Below are 22,058 nucleotides of genomic sequence, written 5' to 3'. Positions count from 1 at the left end.
CAGATGAGCAAGATTAAAATAATATACTGCGCTAATTAATTTTTTAGTTAACCCGCAGTAAGCTAGTTAACACATTTGCTCCCAAAAACGTATAAATACGTTCTATTTTTAATTGTTTCAGTGTCCCAAAGAGGTATTTATACGTTTTTTACAGGGGTTTTTTTTGTTTGTTTTTTTTGTGTTTTTTTTAACAAAAGACATCTAGGTTCTGATTCAACTTAGCTACCAAAGCACAAAGCTGAAAATCCATTTTAAAGCAATAAAACTGGCCACTGGAGGGCAGTAGCGCATTTGGTAAGACCCCCAACCCAATTCCACGGAACGAACGGCCGGCTGCACGGCCGGGGCGCCAGCGGAAGACGACCAAATTGATGTCCAGGATGCCAGGCGGCGGACGACAGAGCAGAACAACCGGGAGGATGCCCCGGTTGCCAGGCGTTGAACGACCGAGCAGAACGACTGAGACCACCAGTGCAGTCCGTGCTGATAAGACTAAAAAAAATCCATCTTTATGAGACAGGCAGCGATGAGGGAAAAGTTTACTCCGGCCGTCGCGACCACAACAGCGTCATCTCTCAGTTATTTATGTGTAAATAAATTGTTACCTTGATATCAAAAGCTCTATTTGTCTTGTTGTTTATGTTATTTTGTAAAAGGAAAACATTATTCCGATGTTTGGGATGTAACTAAGGCAAAAAATAGCTGTGTTTAAGTCAATGTTATGTTTGAAATGTATGAGTTTACAAAAGCTCAATTTCTTTGTTTTTTCATCAGAAATTGGAAAATTGCTCAAACTAAGCTATTTTCTAATGCTGATTTTTAAAGAATGGAAAAAGATATGAACTAACTTTTTTTCCTGCTGAAAGAGGAGAGTCAAATCGTTCTTTTGGTGGGTTCCATGTTTATATAGCAATAGAACAGAATTTTCTGTGGGCCTTGTAAAAGCAATCAAAATCCAGTAAAACGTCTGGGAGCGAAGGAGGTTGCACCGGTGAAAATGGCTGGGAGTGAATGAGTTAACTTCCTCAACCTTAGTTTAAACACACAAAAAATTACACCGTTTAGTATTTATGCCATTTAGTGATGTCCTGTTATGTCCACGCACATACACATTGTTAGACTCGAGCACAGATGGTTTTGATATTGGGTATTTATGATGTCACGAGGAAGAAAGGGCAGTCTAGAATACTTGCATGTGATTGGCTAAAATAGTACCAGTATTGATAAATTGGCTGCCCCCACGTCGGGTGGCCAACTCTTGGAAAAAAAGGCTTTAATTGTGTGTTTCTTCACTATTACAAATAAGAAAACGCAAAGTTTCAATTCGTTAAATCAGATAGTTTCCACGGGGATGCACATGATAAAAGTTGTTCTTTTTTCCCTTTAAACTGGAACGTGGGTATCTTGCGCTCTACCGCCATCTATGGGTAATGAGGCATTTTGAATTTAGTCTGTATGAAGGCATCCTTGTCTCTATTTCGACTCGAGACAAGAAAAAAAACAGGACATTTACATATATTTGAGCCAGTGGAACTGTCTGATTTTTAGTATGTTTGTGAGCAAACAGGACTATTCTACCAGGGCATCAACTCAAGAAGCAAGGGACACTGCCACTTGGCCTAATGAACGTTTTTAAATTAAACTCTTAGCGCTCTCTACTGGTCATACAGCGGTAGTGCTTGATTTGTGTCTGATTTTGGTATCTCATCTACCTTGTAGGCCCTCCAGAAAGACTGGATGATCAGCGCAGCCTGATCGTCGCTCAACTGCAGGTAGAGAGGGATGGGGGGCCTCGGACTAACAAACAGAGGGGGGAAAATACAAAAGTGCGTTATATGTGCTTCTAAGTCAAGACTTCCATTGGCGCAGATAGACGTCCAATCTATTTGAACTGGGTATGTTCATTACCTGCCAGCCTTCCCAATTAAGATAGGAGGTTTACTAGCCATGAACTCATTTAAAGAGTATTAATTTGTTTTTTTAAGAGCCACATGATTGGACATCTATCATCGTCAATAGCACTGACTTAAAGGTCTTATGACAGCAAAAAGCATGTGTATTTCATATTTCACGCGGTATTTTATGCTCCTGAATGAAATGGACCTCTTGGATGTGAATGGAAGCGATCGATTTATTTATTCAAAATTTTTAATGCCGTGCCATGAAAATGAGTGACTTCCTGGATTGAGGAATAATACGAATGTGACCTCTGCCAGGTCACAATCTCACAATACAGCCAATACTATATAGCATGCAGAAGGACTGCGGATTCAGCTGATTTTGCGGATTAATTTGTTTATTTTTCGCATCACGCCAGCCCAGTGTGCTGCAAGCTATTGCTGCTGCACCAGGGAGAGGCGTGTGAGCCTTTTGGGGTTTCAAAAAGTTCCCGTTTACTGCGGAGAATGGCCAAAACAAATATGACATCTGTGGAAACATTGGAACAACGAGGAAGTGAGTAAACTACGTGTTTTGTTTTATGTCAAATACTGGGATCATGGAACGCGTTTTAATGAGGAGGTGGCTTTCATTTTGTGGGTGACAAAGCTCCCTGTTCACCGAGAAGGTCACTCGGCTGACGACCGGCAGCTTGTCACACACCATCGTCACTTCCACCCCCTCAGTCCTCTTTGTGTGCCCGCCAATAGACCACTATCCTCGGCTTGGGCTCGGGCAGCCACGCGTTCCTCCGACTTCGACCGGTTTGTCCAGATGCGTCTCCGGCAACGAGCACTCCTGCCTGCAGCAGGGGAACGATGAGCCGAAACTTGCTCGCCGCCGGGGGCTGGCCGATCGGTGAAGGCTCTTGCCATCGCCGCTGTGTATGACATTAGTCGTGGTAGTTTTGTGCGATTTTTGGTTTTCGAAAGGCGAAAAAGATTGGAACAGCCGCTCAGTTTGGGTTAGCACGTCGGCTAGCTGTCAAGCCTCCTGTTTTGTTTATGCTCTTTCCTTCGTCTCTGAAGCCGGGGCAGTGAAATGACAAAAGCCGGACTAACTCCGGTGGCATAAAATTCCGTTCGGGGGGTTTAAGAAGTCGGCAATTTTGACCATTATGTAGTAATTTTGCCCTGCCGTACTAATAAATAATAAATAAGTAATAAGTAATAAATGCAATTTTAATATTTCATAATATTTGTCATGACCATACCATTTATTTAGCAATTGGGGAAAAACACTTAGATAAAATGAATATCCTGTAAAAATATTGAAGTAGAGAGATTAAAACAATGATGACATTTTGGTGCTCTCTGTCGCATTTTCTCATTCTGAATCTTCCCACTCAATGGGCTGAATTCTGAATCAAGTGAAATCGTGACCCTGCCATCGCATCATCCAGCTAGGGATGTTAGAGCGCTATAATGACAGGCAGGGCTAATCGGCAGTTATAAAAGATAATTTCTCGTCATCTGCACTTTGCCAAATTGTTGTATTTAGTAGAATCGTCTCAAAATGGGATTTTAATTCACATAATAATGCTATTAAGGATTTTTTTATCCTGTCACAGGCACTTTAATACACGACTGTTATTATTCTTGTGATGCGACAAAAAATACTACTCACTGCATACTGAGCCAGGCTCTGACGAATGGGATATTGTTAAATTGTCGTGGAGGTTGTCCTTTTCTGCGGGGGTTGTGACTGAAAAAGAGGGAGAGGAAAAAAATAAATACATCCTCATAGAGGAACTAACCCAAAATGAAAGGAAAATGGCACGGAACTTACTTGTAGAGCCACTCCACCAGGAAGTCAATGGGGTTAAATGTTATTACTTTTTTCTGAAACACAAGATAAAGTTTGAAAATGAGCATTCTTTTTGCTTGGCCCTTATCTGAACACCATGTGACTGTCTTGTTCTTTTCACCTCTTGCGTTCAAAAAATAACATATCTTCCATTATTCTGTGCTTGCGAGTGGAGAGGGAACGGCTGTTTTTCAAGAACTATTCATTACGTATGCATATAATTCGAGAATGCGGTGAAAATCATAATTAAAAGTGTATGAACACAAGCAGATGATGTTTTTGTAGGTTAAGAAGATAAGGCCATCTGAGTCCCAAGAGGGCTCATTTTCATTTTTTCCCTATTGAGAAAAAGACGTTTGACGTTAAGAGTCACAGTCATGTGGAGGACGCTTTTCATGGGCCTCCCTGGAGAATTTATACGGCTGCTCTTATCTCTCAGAAGCAAAGATTAGCCAGTATGAAAGAGTTAATGAAGGGGGAAAAAATACACTTACAGCCAGTGGACCAGTAGAGACCAGTGAGACAAAATAAGAATGGATGGATTAGCAAATTTAAAAAAGCATAATGGTGCCATTGTAAATTGCTTGGATAAAGGGGACTCTAGAGCAGGAGTGTCCAAACTTTTTGCAAAGGGGGCCAGATTTGGTGTGGTAAAAATCTGGGGGGCCGACCTTGGCTGACATCCTTTGCGTAGAACAATATATTTAAGCAAATTTTATAAGGCCATTCTGTGTGTCAGGTTTGCTTTATTATTTTTTTAAATGAATAATTTCAACAATCTCGCAACTAGCCTTTGTGGCGTTCTCTTTTGACTCAGACTCTTGCGAAATACCACTGCTGTGAAATTAAACTAGCTTCAAGTTCCTTCAATTTCTTGCTGCATTTCTTCCCTGTAATCTTGTCGTACATGTCAGCGTGTCTTGTTTGGTAATATCTCCTCACATTGAACTCTTTAAAAACAGTGACTGTCTCTTTGCAAATGAGACAGACACAGTTGTTGCGTATTTTAGTAAAGAAATGGTCCAATTTCCACCTATCCTTGAGGCGTCGGACGTCACAGTCAACTTTTTTTTTGTTGATTGTCGCCACTTTAGAAAATTGGAAGTAAAGGGTCACACGGGGTAATGTTGCTTGGAGTGCTGCTGCCTTTTAGTGGATAAATGAGGAGCAGCATTTAGTGTGTAAGCTACTTCATATGCTGGTAGCAGTACTGCTGACCAATTCATTAAGTCTGTGTGTGGGCCAGACGTTATTGATTTTATGGCAGAGGCTGGGGGCCGGATGAAATTTGACCACGGGCTGCATTTGGCCCCCGGGCCGGACTTTGGACATGTCTGCTCTAGAAGAACGTTAGTATTGCTGTATGTTCAATGAATATGGCGGAAAACACAGACAAGACTGAAAAAGCAGTTTCTGCTTTTGCACTCCTCTTTTAAAGAAACTGCTGTATTTTAAGCCAAAACAATTGTTGTGTTTGACAGAACAATATGTCTATATGCTGCCATAGCAGATTCATGGCGCATTAAGCCCCCAAACTATTTTTAATTTGTCCGTTTTACCCTGGCCCATTTACATTACCATTACCATTTACAGACGTCGCGCAACCGTTTTTGTTTCAACCCAGCCATAAAACGAAGGTAATTAATTATATTTATTAGGGGTGTAACGGTACACAAAAATCTCAGTTCGGTACGTTCCTCGGTTTTGAGGTCACGGTTCAGTTCATTTTCAGTACAGTAAAAAAACAAAATGCAAAATATAAAAGTGATAGTTGTTTTACACACTTTTGTGCCTACAACAATAGGAACATTAGCCTATACAAAGCTAGAATTCTGCTCAAAAAGTAGCGGGTATTTAAAGATAATCCAACAAGAATTTGCCTTTCAGACTCCGCATATTGGTCAGCTTTCTTTCTGAAAGAAAGAAGAAAAAAGAAGTCCTGTGCTAAAGAGAAAAGCAATCCCAAGGACAAAGATTTTAACATGTATTTTACAAATGAAATGCCTCAATGAAACATTTTTTTTCTTATGAACTTTGTTCAAAAGCTTTATTGTGTCACACTTGGACGGAATGGAGCGGACTCAAATGCAGAATTCAGTCTTTTAATGAACACAAATAATCAGAAGCAGTAACAAACTGAGGGCGCTCCAGAAGGAGGAAATAACAAGCTATGAAATAAAATGGTACAAACGGGAAACAAGAGAGCCAGGCAAAAAAAAACGCACTGGAGTAGAATACTATAACAAAGGACTTTGCATTAAGCATAAAAAACAAACTGTTGAATACTATGAATAAACTCACAACGTAGAATGTCTTGGACTATGAATATGGGCTGTAGTGAAGACGAAGGACGAAGACACTTTGGCACAAGACTAGGGAGTGACAAACAATTTAAGCACATGATGAATGGGGCACAGGTGGGAACAATAGGTAATCATAATCAGTGACAGGTGAGACGGCAGGAAGGGTAAGTGATTCTTCAAAATAAGGCAGGAAGAGAAAATACCAACACATGACAACCCAGACGTGACAGAACCCCCCCCTCTAGGACCGGATCCCAGACGGGCCAGGCAGTTCAGGATGGGCTCTGTAGAAGTCTTTGATGAGGCTAGGGCAAAGAATAAAGCGGGAAGGAACCCACTGTCTCTCTTCGGGGCCGTATCCTTCCCAATCGACGAGATACTGTCGTCCCCTGCCCCTGGACCGGACCGCCAATAGCCGCTTGACCTTGTAGGCGGGGCCACCGTCAATCTCCATCGGGGGTGGCGGGGGCGGAGTCGGCAGGACAGCACTCTCCACCACAGGTTTCACCTGACTCACGTGGAATGTGGGGTGGATCCGAAGGGTGCGAGGAAGGCGCAGTCGGACGGCTGCTGGTCCCACCACTCTGGAGATGGGGAATGGTCCAACAAAGCGGGGTGCCAGCTTCTTGGACGAGGCTCGAAGGGGGAGGTCCCGAGCGCTGAGCCAGACCCGCTGCCCCGGCTGGTAGGATGGCGCCGGGCGTCGTCGACGGTCAGCCATCCTCTTCATTCGGTCCCCCTGACGAGCAAGGACCAGACGCGCAGCCTCCCAGATGCGCCGGCATCTCCGGACCAAGGCGTGGGCGGAGGGGACTGAGACCTCCGGCTCCTGGACGGTGAAAACTGGAGGGTCATAGCCAAACACACACTTGAATGGTGACATACCCGTAGCTGAGGTGGGCAGCGTGTTATGGGCGAACTCGACCCAGACCAGGTGGTTGCTCCATGTCGATTGGTTCTGGGACACCAGGCACCGGAGGCCGGTTTCCAACTGCTGGTTCAGGCGCTCGGTCTGGCCGTTGGATTCGGGATGATACCCAGAAGTGAGGCTTGGCTTGGCACCGATCAATTTGCAGAAGGCCCCCCAGAACCGTGACACGAACTGTGGCCCCCGGTCAGAAACAATATCTTTGGGGAACCCATGAACTCGAAACACCTGTCGCATCATGATCTCAGCTGTATCTTTTGCGGAGGGTAGGGCTGGTAGAGCGATAAAGCGAGCCATCTTCGAGAATCTGTCGACCACTGTGAGGATTGTGTTGTTGCCTTGTGAGACCGGGAGTCCTGTGACAAAGTCCATGGAGATTTCTGCCCAAGGCCTGGAGGGGATGGGCAGCGGCTGTAGCAGTCCCATGCGTGGGCGGTTCGAGTTCTTGTTCTGGGCGCAGACCGAGCATGCCTTAATGTACTCCCGGACCTCTGGTTCCATGCCCGGCCACCAGAACCTCCGGGAGATGGCGTGCATTGTCCGCCGAACTCCTGGATGACAGGAAAGCGGCGAGGAGTGAGCCCATTTAAACACCCGGGGGCGTAAGTCGATCGGGACAAACAAACGGTTCTCTGGACACCCCCGTGGTGAAGGGCCCCCCCCATTAGCCAGCTTAACCTCCTTTTCTATTTGCCAAGTCACCGCCCCCACCACACAGTTCAGTGGTAGGATGCGTTCAGGCTCCTTGGCCACAGGCTCGGGGTCGTAGAGGCGAGAGAGCGCATCAGCCTTCTTGTTTTGGGACCCCGGCCTGTAAGAGATGGAAAACAAAAAGCGGTTAAAGAAGAGCGCCCACCTGGCCTGACGAGCATTTAGTCTCTTGGCAGTCTTGAGATATTCTAAGTTCCTGTGGTCTGTCCAGACCAGAAAAGGTTGCTCCGCCCCCTCCAACCAGTGACGCCACTCCTCCAAAGCTGTCTTCACAGCCAATAACTCTCGGTCTCCCACGTCAGTTCCGCTCAGCTTTGGAGAGTTTCCGTGAAAGAAAGGCGCAGGGATGAATCTTTCCATCCTGTTCAGAGCGCTGTGAGAGGATGGCCCCAACGCCGTCATTGGAAGCGTCAACCTCCACCACAAACTGGCGTAGGGGATCAGGCAAGTTCAGTATTGGTGCTGTGGTGAAACTGGTCTTTAGGGTCTGGAAGGCGGCCTCTGTCTCAGGGGTCCACGAGAACCGCACCTGTGGAGAAGTGAGAGCATGGAGGGGAGCTGCTATTGCGCTGAAGCCTCGGATAAACCGCCTGTAGAAGTTAGCAAATCCCAGGAATTGCTGGACCTTCTTGCGGCTATCGGGGGTTGGCCAGTTAACCACAGCGCTGATTTTAGCCGGATCCATCTGAACCCTTCCAGGGGCTACGATAAAGCCCAGGAAGGAGATGGTGTCGGCGTGGAATTGGCTTTTCTCTGCCTTAACGTACAGTCGGTTGGCTAAAAGTCTTTCAAGTACTGTGGCTACATGCTGCTGGTGGGTGGCTAGGTCAGGTGAATAGATCAGAATATCATCTAAATAAACAAATACAAAGCGGTCTAAAAATTCACGTAGGACATCATTAATCAATGCCTGAAAGAAAGCAGGGGCGTTGGTAAGACCAAACGGCATCACAAGGTATTCATAATGACCGTCTGGAGTGTTAAAAGCCGTCTTCCACTCGTCCCCCTCCCGTATCCTAACTAGGTGATAAGCGTTCCTTAAATCAAGCTTTGTGAACACCTTGGCTTGTTGCAACTGATCGAAAACTGATGACATTAACGGGAGTGGATAACGGTTCTTAATCGTGATATCATTGAGCTGGCGATAATCAATACACGGACGCAGGCCTCCGTCCTTCTTCCCCACAAAGAAAAAACCTGCCCCAGCAGCAGAGGAAGAAGGGCGGATTAAACCCGCCTTTAACGAGGACTGGATGTAATCCTTCATGGCTTGTCTCTCGGGACCAGAGATCGAGTAGAGCCGTCCCCTGGGGATAGTGGACCCAGGGACGAGGTTGATGGCACAATCATAAGGTCTGTGAGGAGGTAATGACATGGCACTGGTCTTACAGAAGACCTGGCTTAGGTGGTGGTAACAAGCGGGGACTGTGCTCAAGTCGATCGCTGGTCCTGAGGAGGTAGAAACAGACATGTTATTAATATCAACCTTCCTAGCCACCTTACTAAACACCCTCCCACAGTTCCTTGCACAGTCACAACCCCAGCCCACAATTGTCCCAGTTCTCCATTCAATTTGCGGGCAATGTTTACACAACCAAGAGAACCCCAGCACCACAGTCTGAGTCGATGTTGAGAACAGGTGGAAGCTCATAGTCTCGGTGTGTCCTTGTACCCCAACCTCAACTGGTTCGGTAGTATGGGTAATCGTAAACAACTTTGTGCCATCAAGGGACCTGGCCACTAGAGGTCGCTCAAGTGGAAGTGCCTGCAGTCCCAAAAGTTTACACACACCCCAAGGCATTAGGCTTTCATCTGCTCCAGAGTCTATGAGGGACCGGAATGTGTGGGTCCTGGCCCCGTGCGTTACCTGGATATCGGTGGTCGAGCGGGGTGTACTCTCCGGAGTACGTCGTGGTTCACCTGGTTGGTCGGGGCGAGAGGGACAGGCAGCTACAAGGTGTCCTGAGGCCCCGCAGTAGAAGCACCTTCTCTCTAGTTGGCGGCGCTTGCGCTCCTCTTTGGAAAGACCAGTTGGCCCTAGCTGCATGGGTTCGACGTCTACTGGTTGCAGTGCGGCATGATGCAGAGAAGGGTGACGCATCTCGGGACTCTCAGATGTCCGGGGAGGGGGCCTCTCGGAGTGGTTTGGTTGGACCCTCTGGAGCTCCTGCACGCGATGGTCTGTTCGAATGGCTAAGGAAATGAGGGAGTCGAGGTCATCTGGTAGATCCAGGGGAATGAGCTGCTCCCGGATAGGAACGGAAAGCCCCTTCAGAAAGGTGTCGTAGAGAGCCATGTGCCCCCAACCGCTTCCTGCGGCCAGGGTGCGGAACTGGATGGCATAGTCATTGACTGAGCGGCTGCCTTGCATCAAGTTTCCCAGTTCCCGCGCTCGAGCCCGTTCGGTGCAGACAGGGTCGAACGTCCTGATTAGGGCTTCTCTGAAAACAGTGAGTGAGTAACAAATTGGAGAGTCGCGCTCCCACTCAGCCATCGCCCATGCCCGGGCTCGGTCAGTCATGTGAGTGACCATGTACGCGATTTTAGCTCGGTCCGAGCTGAACTCGCCCGGAGAACAGTCAAAACGTAGCGTACAATCAGTAATGAATGTTTTACTGGTACCAGCCTCTCCAGAGAAATGCTGAGGTGGCGGCAACCGAGGACCTCCCCCAGAGTGAGTGGAAAAAGCTGGCGAGGGGACAGCAGCTGCCGCAGGAGGTGAAGTGAAGGGCTGAAGCCTACTCGCCAGGTCGGTCAGTTGAGCTGTGAGCTGGATCAACTGGGTGGCCATGGCCGTCTGGAACTGCTCCTGACGGTTGAGTCTGTTGTCGTGGCCCTGGAGCGAAGCGCAAAGCTTGGCGAATTCCGCTGAGTCCATTATGGCCAAAGTGTAATGTCACACTTGGACGGAATGGAGCGGACTCAAATGCAGAATTCAGTCTTTTAATGAACACAAATAATCAGAAGCAGTAACAAACTGAGGGCGCTCCAGAAGGAGGAAATAACAAGCTATGAAATAAAATGGTACAAACGGGAAACAAGAGAGCCAGGCAAAAAAAAAACGCACTGGAGTAGAATACTATAACAAAGGACTTTGCATTAAGCATAAAAAACAAACTGTTGAATACTATGAATAAACTCACAACGTAGAATGTCTTGGACTATGAATATGGGCTGTAGTGAAGACGAAGGACGAAGACACTTTGGCACAAGACTAGGGAGTGACAAACAATTTAAGCACATGATGAATGGGGCACAGGTGGGAACAATAGGTAATCATAATCAGTGACAGGTGAGACGGCAGGAAGGGTAAGTGATTCTTCAAAATAAGGCAGGAAGAGAAAATACCAACACATGACAACCCTCACCCAGACGTGACATATTGGTGGATTTTCTCAAGTTAAAGCGCCACACAGAAATTAATAAATTTAATTGTGTAAGCAGGATGTGTGTATTATTCTTATTATTTAATTACAGGTGTTTTAGCTCATTTCAATTTATTTCATTTAAATGGGCTATTATTTATTTTATTTTGTGTTTATGTTCTACAAATGTGATGTAGTATTCATTTATATTGTATATTTTATGTTGTATAACTTTAGTTCCTATGTGACTATTAGTTCCTACTTGTTTTGTTGTGGTAGGAGGGCTTTGTATTGAACAAGGGGCCGTGTTGGTTATTATCATAGCAGAAAAGACAGCCGTAAATTAACAAAGACAAGTCAACTGTGCCCCGATCTACCACTCAAGAGATCTGATGGACTCAAAAAGTAGGTTACGATTGCATATTAGTTTGAAAATCGACCGGATCCACCGTATTATTACACGAGTGACTTCCGGCCTAGTCGTAGCTAGTAGTATTGACGCAGGAGGGCCGCGTCTCACGTCAAATAATAAAATCTGCCGTTCTTTTCGCGTGCGTCGCGTTGAGCCGCTTCTGGGACGCATCTAACACGCGGCCGCACTGCGACTGGTGTGCATTGGCTGATTGACTCTAACGCCCGCGTTTCACTGCGTTCTCGCAGCAGCCACGTTGTCACGCCGTTGACGTTTCTGGACTGTCCTACCGTGTTGGTCCTCGTTATAGTAGAGAAGACGGAGTAAATATAATCTACACAAAGAAACTGTAACCCGATCGACTCAAAGCCTCGAAAAGTAAGGGTTATATTACGTCAGAAACTCGTTCGGTACACGTCCGTTCCGAACCGACTACCACGTACCGAAACGGTTCACTACTTTTACATGTACCGTTACACCCTTAATATTTATTACTCAAAATGTCTGTCATTCTTATCTTAGAATAATTCATTGATGTCTAATATTTCGTTTAAAAAACAAAACGACTTTAAAAAATTATTCCCTCGCATATTTTAAACTTTTAAACAAATTATGTCACAATGAAAAAAAATGGTCTGTGAAAAAGTCATCCAGATAGTTTTTTTTTTTTTTTTTTTTTTTTTTAATGCCCTCCTGTTCAATTTTTTCTTCCCCCAGAAAATTGAGATTTTAAGCTTTCCAATGATGTATCACACGTGAATATCGGACAATTTTGAAATTTGGCCAAATTGGGGGTTTCAGAGTGGAACTTCAAGTAACCCGAGTGTCTTCCGCCATATACATATCTTTAAGATTAAATAACCTACAATTAACAAAACGGGTGGATAAACACAAGATTACATTTTAAATAATTGCAATAACTTCAGCTATCTTTATGAAATAAAGATTTTATTTAATAAATAAATAAAATTTAAAAAAACACTTATCCAAATATGAATTTTGCACCGAACCTGCAAACATCCTTGCTTCTGGGCTTCTTTGAGCACCGCCTCAAGCCCAGGCAAAAGCACAGGGAACACCTTCTCTTCCATGTACTGCGTGACAGGATCTGATGCACACAAAAACCATCAAGAGGAGAGCGGACGCTGATGAAAAACTTGGATGTCTTACGTTGGAAGGGTTGCGGATAGAAAGGAGGGTGAGCTCCTTTTCTGTGGCTGACGGGAGGATGGACCCCAAAGACAGAGAAACCGGCATGGGCTGGGTGGTGCAGCAGGGGGTCCAGGTCTACAAGAAGAGTGTTCTCCTCTTCCTCGTCATCATCCAGGAGCACCTCCATGTTGAAAAACAGAAGGGAGTAAAGGTAGCATTGACCCACATTCACAAAATTCATTAAATTGAATATTTACTCAATCGAATTGTATGAATTGTATTCCCAACAGCTTCTTTGCTTGATTTTTTTTTTAACATTTATACTGTGTCTTCTTCTTGGCCAATCAGATTCAGTCACTACTGTATGTGTTGATGTGTCAAACAATTTTTTTTTTTTTTTTTTTTTTTTTTAGTACGGTTCAGTTTATTTAATTTGTAAGTACAATATATTTTCTTTTTTTTTTTTTTTTTTTTTTTTTTTTACCTTTGAGGATGTGCTGCTATCTTTAGAGTGTTCTGAACATGTCCCATCTGGAGGAGTGGGCAGCTTTGCTTCAAACTCTACAAATAAACACATGACTTTAATTGATTTACTTAACTCCATTTTTATGTACATGATTAGAATTTTTTTGCATAATTTATGACAGCTTTTTTGAGCTTCTAAACAGTCAATGTTTTTCGATTTCTATAGTCTTCTTTGTTTGTTTGTTAATGTTATAATGTAACCATACATATTAGAGATGTCCCGATCGATCGGGTCCGATCACGTCATTTTCAAAGTATCGGAATCGGCAAAAAAATATCGGCCATGCGTTTTTTTAATATATATATATTTTAGTTAAATCGTTTTCTTATTGTATTTAACGTTACAGACATAATATATTACACTCATCCAGAGCATTTAGTTTAGGCTTAACGTAGGGTTATCAAAAATATCCCGATAACGGCAGCAATTAATTTAATAAAAAATGTTTCATGTTAAAATATTTAACACTATTAATATATACGCTGCACGATCCTCGCACTCATTGTCACGCACAATCTGTAATAACACCGTTTTACTTTTATAGAGAGATAAAAGGCAGCACAACATGAGTAGAGAAAACTTTGGCAGCCTTTGAAGCCTTCTTGTATTGGCTAATACCTATTCCTCTCTTCTATGATTAGAAATATCATGGGAAGCAATGTGGGGAAGCAAGGTGACAATAGATCTTTGTCTTAACACCTTAAGTTATTCCCAAAGCAGAGAAGATATATCCACTGGTAGCACGACGCACAGTCATGGTTTTACTTCCCATCATGGTTCCACTCCCATCATGCATTGGGGCATGCCTGCAGAATCATTTACTGAAAGCTCAACAAATACACTAGATGGCAATATTTACTCACAATACACAAAGTCACAAGTCTTTCTATCCGTGGATCCCTCTCACAGGAAGAATGTTAATAATGTAAATGCCATCTTGAGGATTTATTGTCATAATAAACAAATACAGTACTTATGTACTGTATGTTGAATGTATATATTCGTCCGAGTTTTATTCATTTTTTTCTTAATGCATTGCCAAAATGTATATGATCGGGAAAAATTATCGGGAATGATTGGAATTGAATCGGGAGCAAAAAAAAGCAATCGGATACTCAAACTAAAACGATCGGGATCGGATCGGGAGCAAAAAAAACATGATCGGAACAAACCTAATACATATTCTTGTGCATAAAATGTAATTAAACATGCGCATATCATCGACTCCTTGACGCCAACATCTCAAAAATGGACTCCTGCCTTCTATTACAGGCATGAAAATGGGTCAGGGGTTAAAAAGGTGAGAAGGGTGTGGAGGAAATATGTTCCAGTACATTGTACACCCCAACAAAATATTGAGCTCTGTCAACCCACACTGTGTTTCAGCAGGGCCGTGCAGAGACCGGTGGAGGGGCAGGTGCTCATGGATCAAAAGGGGCACATGAACAAGTATTTAATACACCTTAAACAACATAACTTCAATTTTAACCAGCTTTAGATAATAATTGTCTGCGACTGTGACATACTTTAATTGGGAGGGGGCTACTTCGCGGTTTTCACTTATTGCGGCGGGTTCTGGTCCCCATTAACCGCGAAAAACGAGGGATCCCTGTATTTCTGAAAAGCTTTAAGAAGCAAGAGTCATTCCTAACACTCGTCGGGCCGGTGTTGTGCCGACACCGGCCGTCAGCTCAAGTCCCAGCCGAAAATAACGCGTCTCAGGCGAACAACGGGAGCGATACGAGGCGCCCCCTCCATCCGAGAGCAGCCGCTTAATTTGACTCAACAGTGCGTTTCTTCATTTATATTACCGCTAAATACACAAGCTTGACGCCAATTTAACGGGAGCTATTTTTTTTCATGGGAGATTTGGCTAGCTCTGGCAGTGTTCAACGCAAGCTGCAACGAATGGCAGTAACTTTTTTATATCGCAAAATGTGAAAACGATTGAAACCATTACTCACCAAATTCAATCTGCTGGCAAATACAGGCAAGTGTGTATGCTGCGCTCTGGTCTGCCCCGGTGTGGGTAAGGCCTGCTTTTTGTTTTCGCAGCTTTGCAAGCCAACCAAAGGCTCTCCGAGCACTCCATGTACACGTATGGCGTGCGCGCGTTTGGAATAATGGAACGCAGCTTGGGCCGATGATTGGTTCTCGTCAGCGAAGCGTCTAGAAGGATTTGCTGACTGTGTTCTTAAGTGCTCAGTTTACGTACTAAATCAATCACAGGATGATAATAATAATAATAAATAAAACCTCCCGTCCCCCCCCCCTCCTCCCAAAAAGAATTTCTCCTCGGATCTACGCAATTCACGTAGGTCGCCCTTTTTGACTTCAAAACGGCGAATTTCGCCGAAAGGTGAGAGATTTTCATGCCTGCTATTAACAGCGATAGACGTCCTATCTATTTTGACTGGAAGGGCTTGCGGGGATTGGATTGGACATCTATCGCCATCAATGGCAGTGAAACATGATCACTCAATGCCAGCCAATCCAGTTATATTGGCATGATGTCTGGCGCTGCCAATGACCATGGATGAGTTAAGATTTAAAAGTCGTTTACTAGTGTTTTGGCGTTTAAGAAGATGCTGAATCACATTGAAAATAGATCGAATCAAATCAAATTTATTTCTATAGCCTTTTACAAAAACCCAAAAGGTCCACAAAGAGATCAAATCAAATCAAATTTATTTCCATAGCCCTTTACAAAAACCCTAAAGGTCCACAAAGTGCTTTACAACAACGATATACAGCGGCATGAAAAAGGATCTGAACCTTTTGGAATTTCTCACAATTCTGCATAAAATCTCCATCAAATGTGATCTGATCTTTGTCAAAATCACACAGATGTAAAAACAGTGTGTGCTTTAACTAAAACCGCCCAAACATTTATAGCTTTTCATATTTTAGTGAGGATAGCATGTAAACAATGACAGAAGAAGGAAAAAATAAGTACGTGAACCCTCTGGCTAAGAAGACTTAAAGAGCAATTGAAACCAATTTTTACCAAACAATTTAACTCAGGTCTTTGCCCAATCACTGATGAGTGGTTTAAAGCTACCCTGCCCACTATAAAACACATACCTGGTAAGAATTGTGTTACATATTTATGTCACACTGCTGTTGCCATAGTGTGCACTTCCTATGGGTGAGGTATTACAGTATAAAAGGAATCTCTGTGATGTGTCGGTGGCACATATGCTGAGAAGCACACTGAATAAAGAAGTGTTGTTCCATTCAAGTCTCGCCCTTACATGTACTTAGATTAAGGAACTACGGAACAAATTGTCTTGATGAGAAGCATTGTCTGATGTGCATGATGGCTTGGTCAAAAGAGCTGTCTGAAGACCTGTGATCATTGATTGTTGATTCATAGAAAGCTGTGAAAGGGTTAAAAAAAATCTCTAAAAGTCTGGATGTTTATCAATCGACAGTCAGAGAAGTTGTCTACAAAAGGAGAGAGTTTGGCACTGTTGCTTCGTTCCCAAGGAGTGGCTGTCCACCAAAGATGACGCCAAGAGTTCCGCGCAGAATACTCAGAGAGGTAAAAAAGAACCCTAGAATGTATGCTGAAGACTTACAGAAATCAGTGGCACAGTCTAATATCTCTGTGCACACATCAAAGATATGTAAAACTATGGCAAAGAATGGTGTTCATGGGAGGACTCCACGGAGGAAGCCGCTGATGTCTAAAAAACATTGTTGCTCGTTTAATGTTCGCAAAAAGGCACCTAAACACTCCAAAGAAGTTTTGGCAAAATATTTTGTGGAGTGATGAAACCAAAGTTGAATTGTTTGGGAGTAACACACAATATCATTTTTGGAGTGAAAATGGAAAAGCTCACCAATGTCAACACCTCCTCCCTACCTTGAAGCGTGGTGGAGGAAGCATCATAATTTGGGGCTGATTGGCTGCCTCGGGGTCTGGACAACTTGCAAACATTAATGCAAGAATGAATTCAAACGTTTATCAGGATGTTTTGCAGGAAAACCAGAGGCCGTCTGTCAGACAGTTGAAGCTAAAAAGAGGATGGAATTAAAACACAGGATGGAAACACAGAATTAAATCAACTTCTGAATGGTTTCAGAAGAACAAAATACACGTTCTGGAGTGGCCAAGTCAAAGTCCAGACTTGAACCCCATTGAGATGCTGTGGCATGATCTAAAGACAGTGATTCACGCCAGACATCCCAGGAATCTGACTGAACTATTGCAGTTTTGTAGAAAAGAATGGGCCAAGATTAGTCCTGATCAATGTGCCAGACTGATTTGCAGCTACAGGAAGCGTCTGGTTGAAGTTATTGCAAAGGGGTTTGGGGGGGGGGCACAATATTAAATGTGATGGTTCACTTACTTATTTTTCCCTTTCTGTCATTGTTTGCATACTATCCTCATTAAAATATGAAAACGTATAAATGTTGTGATGGTTTTAGTTAAAGAAGACACTGTTTTTTCATCTGTGTGATTTTGACAAAGATCAGATCACATTTGATGGGGATTTTATGCAGAAATCTGAGAAATTCCAAAAGGTTCAGATACATTTTCATACCACTGTAGTTAATAATAAATAAAAGGCAGGGAAGTATTATACATTGACATTGAGAGAGTAAAAAACACAACACAAAAGTCAAAACAGCAGATAAAACAATAAAACATACAAACCAAAGCATTAAATCCCTTAAGAAATAAAACCAGGCTACCCTAGTCTGGATAAAAGGCGAGTCTAAAAAAGTGGGTCTTTAACCGTGATTTAAAAAAGGCCTAGATTCTTAATGGTGCGGATTTCAGTGGGCAGGCTGTTCCACAATCTGGGGGCAGCAACTGCAAAAGATCAATCACTCTAATGTTTAAGTCTCGACCTTGGAACTTTGAGAAGATGGTCAGTTGAACAAAGAGCCCAGCCAAAGTTAGGGAGGGTTAAAATCTCTGACAAATAAGAAGGAGCCAGCCCATTAATAGAATTAAAAACAAACAGTAAAAGTTTGAAATCAGTTCTAAAATTAACTAGAAGCCAGTGGAGCGATGACATGTTTGGGTCTACCGGTTAAAAATCGAGCAGCAGCAGTTCAAACAAGTTGCAGACGATAAATAGAGGACTTGGGAAGACCACCACAAAGTACATTGCAGTAGTCCAGTCTTGAGCTTAATAAGGCATGAGTTGCATTTTCAAGGTTGTGACGACTAAGAAAAGGCTTCCCTTTGGCCAAGAGACGGAGCTGTTACAACAGAACTAATGTTTTTCAAAGTTGAGCCTGCTATCGAATATCACTCCAAGATTTTTAATGATTTAAGTTGGACCTGGAATATAGGACCTTCTCGGTAATGATTGGAGAATTTTCCTCCCTACAAACTCCTCTGCCTTGCGGGGTGCCACAAGGCTCTGTTTTGGGGCCTGTTCTGTTTGCACTTTATTTGCTATTTTTAGGATCAATTTAAAAAAATAAAAACATAATATCTCTTTTCATTTTTATGCAAATGGCCTTCAGCTGTATTTGCCCCTGAGACCCAACGAACAAACTGCTCTCACTAAATTGACGGAGTGCATTTCCGATGTGAAGCGGTGGCTAGCACAAAACTTTTTAAATCATAACTAGAGCAAAACTTAATATATTACTTTTGGCACACCTTCCATGATAAATGCCCTTGAGCCCAACTCTGGGGCTCTAGCTCCCTTTTTTAAGGGTTACCACGGATACCTGTGACGTGCTGTAAACGAGCCACAAAGACTGTATGGTTGACTGTATTGAATGCTGCTGATGATAAATGTTAATAACAAAATATAATCAATAAAAAATACAAATAACAAAATTAATAGAATTTTATGTATAGTGCAAATTAACGATAACAGGTGTCTACCGTTAAAAAAAATTTTTTTTTTAAATTAGGCTGCTTTGACCCAGAATATCAATAATTCGCAACCATGGTCATCAAGAGGTGAAGGTACAACTAACTAAAATCTAATTTAAAGCAAATAAATTCCTAACACATCAAAGTTTAACCAAATATCAATTAACTGAAAAAAAAATCTTTTATACTCTTACATGTTAAAACAAAAGTGCTTGATCATCTTACCAGCGCACACCTCCTCCCAAAGGGACCTTTTGTCACCAGCTGTGTTTGGTATTTGAGAGGCATCTTGAGTTTGGTGATTAAACATATTATTTCTTTGGAACTCCTTCTCTAAACTAAATTGACCTTTTAACTCACTGCTCAACTAAAAATAATCATAATCCAAATAAAGTAAAACCGTCTAATTCCTAGCGTCACTTCTGTCACTGATTGTGTTGTTGCTAAGCAGTCAGTCGTTGCTAAGGAAATGCACAACAATCACGCGGGAAGGAACAAAGCGTCTCCTTAGATGACCACAAGAGGGGTGTAGGGGACTATTTTTGACACAGAGTAAATGTACTCATTCACTGCTATTGAAGTTGATAGACATTCAGTCCAGTTAAATTCTTGTCACTCGCTTGTTTCTTCTTGCTTGGTCCTTATCTTAACACCATGTCACCGTTTTACCCTTTTCACCTTTTGAATTCAAGAAAATATTAACTCATTGGTTGCTTTTGATCAATGTAAACAAACCATATATGCTCTCAAAATGAACTGTTTTGACATTGACAACACTGTAACTTTTGTGTGTTACCACTTATAACACGTACCTCTACATGGCTTGCAAGTGGGAAAACCAGCAAAATCTGCAGTGTATCAAATACTTGTTCTCCCCACTGTAAGTGTCAACTTTTGAATAGCTGTCCAGTCTATTGACCACTGTTCCTGAAAGGGTTAAATAACATTTAATGCAGTTTCAACAGCAGGAAGATTGTTGCTCTATTTCCTTAGTTTAAGCATGAAATAAGTATTTGATACATTATCAACTAGTAAATATTTCAGGTCTTAGTTCTTTCTTAAGAACCCTTCCTGTTCTCCACTCATTACCAGAAGTAACTGCACCTGTTTGAACTTGTTACCTGTACAAAAGACACCTGTTCACATGGTCAAACAAACAAACTCCAACCTCTCCACAATGGCCAAGACCAAAGAGCTGTGTAAGGACATCAGGGATAAAATAATAGACCTGCACAAGGCTGGGATGGACTACAGGAAAATAAGCAAGCAGCTTGATGAGAAGGTAACAACTGTTGGAGCGATTATTAGAAAATGGAAGAAGTTCAAGTTGACGGTAAATCTGCCTCGTTCTGGGGCTCCATGCAAGATCTCACCTCGTGGGGCATCACTGATCATGAGGAAGGTGAGGGATCAGCCCAGAACTACACGGCAGGACCTGGTCAATGACCTGAAGACAGCAGGAACCACAGTCTCGAAGAAAACCATCGGAAACACATTACGCCGTCATGGATTAAAATCCTACAGCACACGCAAGGTCCTGCTGCTGAAGCCAGTGCATGTCCAGACACGTCTGAAGTTTGCCACTGACCATCTGGATGATCCAGAGGAGCAATGGGAGAAGATCATGTGGTCGGATGAGACCAAAATTGAACTTTTTGGTCTAAACTCGGCTCGTCGTGTTTGGAGGAAAAAGAAGGATGAGTACAACCCCAAGAACACCATCCCAACTGTGAAACATGGAGGAGGAAACATCATTTTTGGGGGCTGCTTCTCTGCCAAGGGCACAGGACGACTGCACCGTATTGAGGGGAGGATGGATGGGGCTATGTATCGCCAAATCTTGGCTGACAACCTCCTTCCTTCAGTGAGAGCCCTGAAGATGGGTCGTGGCTGGGTCTTCCAGCATGACAACGACCCAAAGCACACAACCAAGGCAACTAAAGAGTGGCTCCGTAAGAAGCATTTTAAGGTCCTGGAGTGGCCTAGCCAGTCACCAGATCTGAACCCGATAGAAAAGCTATGGAGGGAGCTGAAAGTCCGTGTTGCCCGGCAGCAGCCCCGAAACCTGAAGGCTCTGGAGAAGATCTGCATGGAGGAGTGGGCCAAAATCCCTGCTGCAGTGTGTGCATACCTTGTCAAGGACTACAGGAAACGTTTGGTATCTGTAATAGCAAACAAAGGTTTCTGTACCAAATATTAAGTTTGATTTTTGTGATGTATCAAATACGTATTTCATGCAATCAAATGCGAATTTATTTTTTAAAAATCATACAACGTGATTTTCTGTTTTTTTTTTTGTATTAGATTCTGTCCCTAACAGTTGAAGAGAACTTATGATACAAATTACAGACCTCTACATGCTTTGCAAGTGGGAAAACCAGCAAAATCGGCAGTGGTTCAAATACTTGTTCTCCCCACTGTAGGACCTGGGAGAGTAACTTTTTGGTCATTAAAAATCTTTTTAAATAGATTCGTTCATTCTTTTTAGTTTCTTTGTAATTTCTTGTGTTAAAAATCCGCAAAACAGTGGGGGGGAAATGCAAAAGAGGGGGAAAAAATCTACAAAAAAAAAAAAAAGTGAAAACTGTAAAAACTAAATATGCACCGATACTGATACCAGTAGAAAGAGAAAGGGGGCTGGACAGCCTGGTCAGCTCACTTCGTCTACTTTAATTTTATTGTCTTTTACTGAAAGAAATGCCGCAGTAATTTGAGACCTGTTTCAAAAGTAGGGTTGCCACCTTTTAGAAATAGAAATAAGGGACGCCCCCCTCGTGCGCAAATCCATACAGGCAACGAAAAAAAGGGACATCCCCAAAACTGTATAAAAATGTATAGAAATGTACCGGTATCTTTTTATATATTCCGTATTGGTTCAATACGGAACGCAACTTTTAAGTCCCAATTCGGAACCATTCCTCATTTCAAAGGACGGGTGGCAAGCCTATTCAAAAGTGCTGTAGAAGTAAGTAAAGTACGCTAAGCTAAGTGGCTAAGTGTGTGTTGCTGCTGGTGCACAGAGAGGGAGGCTAATAGAGATGCAGGATGCTGTGGTCAATTACTATTACT

General features: G+C 43.0%; 1 protein-coding gene across 1 annotated transcript in view; it reads right to left on the bottom strand.

Moving 5' to 3' along the window:
- Positions 1 to 19,277, bottom strand: part of iqck (IQ motif containing K) — a 38,029-nt gene extending 18,752 nt beyond the window's left edge. The window contains exons 1-8 of the mRNA XM_057860676.1: positions 19,215 to 19,277; positions 17,010 to 17,073; positions 13,100 to 13,176; positions 12,634 to 12,796; positions 12,474 to 12,571; positions 3,727 to 3,779; positions 3,565 to 3,642; positions 1,713 to 1,797 (exon numbers count right to left, since the gene is read on the bottom strand). Of these exons, the coding sequence (XP_057716659.1) occupies positions 1,713 to 1,797; positions 3,565 to 3,642; positions 3,727 to 3,779; positions 12,474 to 12,571; positions 12,634 to 12,796; positions 13,100 to 13,176; positions 17,010 to 17,073; positions 19,215 to 19,277 (681 nt within the window). The remainder of the gene's footprint in view (positions 1 to 1,712; positions 1,798 to 3,564; positions 3,643 to 3,726; positions 3,780 to 12,473; positions 12,572 to 12,633; positions 12,797 to 13,099; positions 13,177 to 17,009; positions 17,074 to 19,214) is intronic.
- Between the last annotated feature and the right edge of the window lie 2,781 nt (positions 19,278 to 22,058).

The sequence above is a fragment of the Corythoichthys intestinalis genome, chromosome 16, assembly GCF_030265065.1.
Source record: "Corythoichthys intestinalis isolate RoL2023-P3 chromosome 16, ASM3026506v1, whole genome shotgun sequence".
In the NCBI taxonomy this organism is placed as follows: Eukaryota; Metazoa; Chordata; class Actinopteri; order Syngnathiformes; family Syngnathidae; genus Corythoichthys; species Corythoichthys intestinalis.
This window is presented reverse-complemented; position numbering and strand designations above follow the sequence as displayed.